The sequence below is a fragment of the Myotis davidii genome, unplaced genomic scaffold, assembly GCF_000327345.1.
Source record: "Myotis davidii unplaced genomic scaffold, ASM32734v1 scaffold115, whole genome shotgun sequence".
Taxonomy (NCBI): Eukaryota; Metazoa; Chordata; class Mammalia; order Chiroptera; family Vespertilionidae; genus Myotis; species Myotis davidii.
The window spans coordinates 3,636,857-3,642,857 of NW_006291010.1; the positions used below are offsets into that span (position 1 = coordinate 3,636,857).

At 40.7% G+C, this 6,001-nt stretch overlaps 1 protein-coding gene across 1 annotated transcript; it reads right to left on the reverse strand.

Annotated features, from left to right (window-relative positions):
• Window positions 1-954: 954 nt before the first annotated feature.
• GHSR (growth hormone secretagogue receptor) lies at window positions 955-5,995 on the reverse strand. Its single transcript, XM_006764127.2, has 2 exons — window positions 5,355-5,995; window positions 955-2,838 (listed from the first exon to the last, which is right to left on the reverse strand). Exons 1-2 carry the CDS (start codon window positions 5,953-5,955, stop codon window positions 2,453-2,455), a joined length of 987 nt encoding a protein of 328 aa, XP_006764190.2. The 5' UTR covers window positions 5,956-5,995; the 3' UTR covers window positions 955-2,452.
• Window positions 5,996-6,001: the final 6 nt, after the last annotated feature.

The following is a 6,001-nucleotide window of genomic DNA, read 5'->3' on the forward strand; positions in this document are numbered from 1 at the left end:
GATGGACAGCAGTGGTCCTTGCTATGTGAACTATTCCCTGTGAACCCACAAGAAAAGGGGGACCATTGAATAGGCAAGCAACTAATTAACAGGCAGGTATTTTTTTTTTCTCCAAGGCAATCAATTGTGCGATAGAAGTCAAGCCTTTTTTGCTTATTTTCTCTCAAGTAGAACATATTTGTAGATAAAAACTTTAGGGTTTCAGGAGGCTGACTTACCTCTTTGGGATTTAGTGGTCCCTATTTAGGAGAATAATGCTGAATGTCCTTATTAGTGTCCTACGGGTTTGAATAAAAGTGTATTTTTTAAAAATATTAATGCAGCCCTAACCAGTTTGGCTCAGTGGATAGAGCATCGGCCTGCAGACTGAAGGGTCTCAGGATTGATTCTGGTCAAGGGCATGTACCTTGGTTGCGGGCACATCCCCAGTAAGGGGTGTGCAGGAGGCAGCTGATCGATGTTTCTCTCTCATTGATGTTTCTATCTCTCTATCCCTCTCCCTTCCTCTCTGTAAAAAATCAATAAAATATATTTTAAAAATATTGATGCACTCCCAAGAACTGAATAATTAATTTGCTAAAGTTCTGCATTTAGAGTAAATTGAGCATTTTTAGTGTCAGAATAGATTTTGGAAATATTTCTCTAGAGAAGTCATTCTAATTATGATTATGTTTTCATGTTCTAAAATAAAGTCAATCAATTAGCCCGGCCAGGGTCGCTCAGTGGTTGAGTGTTGACCCATGAACCAAGAGATCACCAGTTTGATTCCCGTCAGGGCATATGCCCAGGTTTCTGGATCGATTTCCAGTAGGGGGCGTATAGGAGGCAGCTAATAGATATATTCTCAATCCCTCTCCCTTCCCCTCGTTCTAAAAATCAATAAAAAATATATTTAAAAAATAAATAAAGTCAATCAATTACTTCAACATAATAATCTTTACTTTTGGGGGGAGGGGGAATCAATCATGGCAGTAATTTCCCTAAATGGTTCAATCAGTTTCATAGTTGAACCAATAATTTCATGTAGGAATTGCTGATATGACTTAGTACTGCACAGGACTATGAAGAAATCATTTTTGGAATAATATATTTAATGTGCAAAGAGTTGACTATACATTTATAACTAAAATGTACAATATTCAGTTGAAGGTATGCAATAATTCATCATGATTGAGAAGGAGACTGGAAGTCCAAGTACAGACATCTATCCGATAAGCAGTGGGATGTAAACAGCAAGACTAATTTGAAGACAGAACATGTCACAGGCATTTTGAAATGAATAGCTGTAAGGTTAAGGAATGAAATAACTAACCTGGATATCACTAAGCAATAGCATTAAAGGGATTCTGAATTTTTCACCATTTGAAAATTTTCTGTGTTCATTAGGTTCCTGTAAGCTTCCCAGAATCTGTTATAAATTATTCCTTTATTCACAAATCAAAGCCTTATGGTTGACTTAGTATTTTTGTTAAGCCAAATAAGGCAGTTTGTGATTTTCTATAATTTTTATAAAGTTTCATTTCCTGAATATTATCACATATAATTCACCTAGCTTTAAAGTGCATATTATATTACTTTTTTTGCATTTTATATTTCATATCCATTTCCTTCCAAGCATGAATAGAGCATTCAGGTGTGATTTAGGGGATTCATCATGCTAAAACTCTGCAATGCTTATTTTGCAATAAAAACTATCAGGAAATGAGTATTAATGGTTTAACATTTTGTAAGGTTAACAACAATTTTACATACACTCTAGAGCAGAGCTAGCCAATATAGTAACTAATAGCTACATTTGTCACTGAATACTTGAATTTTTAATTTCAATTCATTTTCACTTTTAAAACTTGTAATAGTTTCAGTTATTGGAAAAATTTTACATGTATTTGAACAACTTAGGTTTATAAATCTATTTTCTCATCTGCAAATTTTATGAAATCTAAATATAGCAAGTATTACTGATAAAAAACTTAATGTCCAAATTAAAGTGCACTGTAAATGTAAAACACCAGATTTCAAAGACTTTGCATTAAAAAATTATTCTTAATAATTTTTATATTGATTGCTTCAGTATCTTGCATTATATTTCTCTTGGACAGCACTGATCTGGAGCGATATGAAAATTACTAGTTTTAAAAATTCACGTTTTAAATTTTTAATTTCATTCTTTTAATCAAATTTTTATCATTATGAAAAGTAAATCAGATTTAGTATTTATCCAGCAAGAATTACCCTAATTGCCCTCTCTGCACCTTCTCCTTTCTCCAAATTGCAAAGCCCTTGCTAGCACCAACAGCAAAATGCAAAATCACAGGTAGCGAATATGCAGAAATCCTGTAGGAGAGCACGGATGAGCGTGCAATCAAATTAAACCTCACACACCACAAACTCTGTCTTGTCTTCCCTCCCAACTGTTTCCAGACCTATCTCTCCCCAATTCCAAAGTTATCCTTCAACTCCCTCCCAAGTTCTGCTGTGCGATGGTCTCCAGCGCAGAGTAGTAAGCGATGACTCTGCTCAGCGATGTGTTTGGTCTTGTATGAATACTAGATTCTGTCCAGGCCCGAGAGCTTTCATCCTTCAGGGTGGAGAGCTTCCTCTGGGAGAAAGGTTCAAAGCCCAAAAGTTTGAACACTGCCACCCGGTACTTCTTGGACATGATGTTGTACAGAATGGGATTGATGGCGGCGCTGAGGTAGAAGAGGACAAAGGACACAAGGTTGCAGTATTGGCTGATCTGAGCAATCTCCAGGGAGCCAGGCTCGAAAGACTTGGAAAATAAGTATCGTCCTACGTGGAAGGGCAGCCAGCAGAGGATGAAAGCGAACACCACGACAGCTAAAAGAACAATGGGAGAGTGAGCATCAGTTCCAGAAATGTCACAGCACATCACGATTCACTTGGAAGACAGTTTTGTGTTGATTATATATGGTGTGACCAGTGACTTCAGAGAGCCACTGTGTTCTCCCCTTTCTCATTGCTACATTTTCACCAGGATTGAGTCTGTCTGGATCAAGAGTTCAACCCTTTTTACTGAGCTTCCCAGTCTTTTCTATATAACAACTTTTCGAGCGATTTTGTGGTTGGATGTATATATTGACTCAACTGACTACTAGACCATTTATTCACAGTAATCCACCATTTTACATGTGCCTGACACAACTAAACACATGTGAGTAAAGGTGTTGAACTCAACAATAACTGTCTGTCAGGGTTCCCTGAGGAATGGATTTCTCTGATGTGATATAGACTCATTAAATTAAAATCTCTAGTCAGGAGACCAAGACACCTGGGTTTTTTTCTGTTCTTTTTAAAGTTTCACAGAAGACAGAATATGCAGTCCAGATTGAGAACCACTAAGATGGATGATTCTTTGTCACCTACAATAGACATAAGTGTGGTACAAAAGCCCATAAAACCAACTAACAATAATTATCAGCCAACCAGGTCTTCATTTTGCTCATTTTTTCAAGACCTCCGCATTTCTAGGTTGTTTTTAAAATTCTGAAATCAGAGGAAAATTAACAAGATAGTTTAGCCCTTGTAGTACTTTAGTGATGCTCTTCAAATTGCCAAGTCAAAGGAAAATTAACATTGGTGTTGGTTCACTAATGAGGATAATTAATGGCTTAAAAATAAAATCGGAGAAAATGATTAAAGTTATTCTCAAAACTACGTTGCGTAGTAGCAACTGATTGCCACAGTAGCCACGTGAATATGAGAGGCCCCTGGAGGGCACTAGTAGGTTTACAATCTACTAGTCATATTGTGAGAATCACTGGTCTAGACAATGACAATCTGGGGCATTCTTTGAATAAACAATCACTTTAATATACAGGATTCCAAGAATTGTAAAATTACAAATACAAATCATCTTGGAATGGCTTATAAGGGTATTAAATATGCAAATACAGGAGTGGGAAAAATTAGGTTATAGTTGTATGTGAAACAGTTTATTCTTGTATGGTTATTTACTAATTATTGTAGTTTTCCATGCAAGAATAAACTCTCTTTTGCATACTCACAAATGTAAACTCCGTATTGACTGTAATGTCCAAATAATAAAGGGTGCAGACTCTAGTTCTAGTAAAGCAAGTAGAATTAATATTTTGCTTGGATGTGAAGACATTTTATATTACTTCTCTTGTACCAAATACATATACTTAAAGAGTTGAATTCATACAGTACATACTCGGCAGACTCTAGTTGGGACACTAACTACAAACATTCCCTGAAGAACCATTTGGGGAATGATGTGAATAAATTAAAAACAAAATTATATAGTTAATGGCTTAAAAATTAGGGACCATTTGCAGAAGGCAGCTGTCGGCTTCCAAAAAGTCTCTCTTTCTAATCCTGGAAGCCGGCCCATCCTAGGTTATCCTTGATTATGGTAGGCTGTTCTACCTGGAAAGACAGGTAATCATGGAAAGAAATGGAGACACCAGCATTGATTTGTCAGTGACTTCCTCACAACGCTGTACAAACAGCAGCAGGGTAAACAGAACTGATTCGATTATTTGATTGGGAAAAAAAATGCTGGGCATAAAGCAAATCACAACATTGAAAGAAAAATGAATCATCTCTGACAGAATCATCCGAATTGACCAGATCTTTGGTTAAATTTACCACTGACTACTTCCTAGATTTACTGCTTGCTTTCCTCAGTGTAACTTAGATATCCACAAATTCTTCTTGAGGCAGGAAGCTTAACCTCGCCTTTAACATCCACAGACCACAATAGATTTTTATAAAACATCTCAGTTTTGAAACAAAGTGTCTGGGCTGATATAAAACTCATTTTAGGGAAATACATGGGCACTGCATGTTTCCATGGAAGAGAGAAAGGAAAGTGGGGAAGAAAGAGACACAAAGAGATAGAGACCTAAAAAGAGACAAGACTGTGGCAAAGTTGGGGGGGGGGGGGGAGGGGGGAAAAAGGGGTAAGGCTGGAGAGAGAGGAGAATGAGAGAGAGAGAGAGAGAGAGAGAGAGAGAGAGAGAGAGAGAGAGAGAGAAGGAAGTAGGGGTGGAGGAACGGATATATAAAGACAAGAGCAAAAAGTTTTTTAAAAAATCCTAGAGAGAGACAGGGACATGCACACACGACAGAAAATGTAGGAGCCCAAAGGGAGAGCTCAAAGCAGAAACAGGAGAGAAAGAATAACTGAGAGACTGCCAGGGAGACAGAGACGGAGAGAATCAGGAGAGAGGTAGAGAGACAAGAGAGAGAGGTAGAGAGAGAAAAAGAGAGAAATGTAGAGAAACAGAAGAGAGAGGTAGAGACTCGGGGAGAAGGGAGAAAGCTCCGGAGAGGAGGGGCGGGGAGAGAATGGAGGGTGCGCTGAGACCCACCCAGCATCTTCACTGTTTGCTTGTGGTTCTGGTCCCGGAGCGAGGTGGCCACGGCCTCGCCGCGCCGCCGGCGCCACAGCTTCCTGCCGATGAGGCTGTAGAGCACGGTGAGGCAGAAGACGGGCAGGAAGAAGAAGACGCTGGACACCCACACCATGACGGTGAGCAGCCCCGAGCTCACGGCGAACTCGGTGGCGCGGCACTCGTTGGTGTCCCGCGGGTCGGTGCCGTTCTCGTGCTCCACGCCCACCAGCACGAAGATGGGCCCGGCGCTGCAGAAGGCCACGGCCCAGATGACCAGGATGACCAGCTTCACGCGGCCCTTGGTCACCACCACCTTGGCCCGCAGCGGGAAGCAGATGGCGAAGTAGCGCTCGACGCTCAGCGCCGTGATGGTGAGCACCGTGGCGTAGGTGCAGCTCTCGCTGACGAACTGGAAGAGTTTGCAGAGCAGGTCGCCGAAGTTCCAGGGCCGGTACTGCCAGAGGCGCACGAGGTCGAGGGGCATGCAGAGGAAGATGAGCAGGTCGGAGAAGGCCATGCTGGACAGGTAGAGGTTGGTGGTGGTGCGCAGCTCGCGGAAGCGTGACACCACCAGCATGGTGAGCAGGTTGCCCGCGATGCCCACCACGAAGAGCGCCACGCAG

Coding starts and splice junctions, on each gene's coding strand:
- GHSR (XM_006764127.2), bottom strand. CDS start 5,955: ATGCTGGTGGTGTCACGCTTCCGCGAGCTGCGCACCACCACCAACCTC. Junction 2,839..5,354: donor GCAAACAGTGAAGATGCTGG/GTGGGTCTCAGC, acceptor TTGTTCTTTTAG/CTGTCGTGGTGTTCGCTTTC.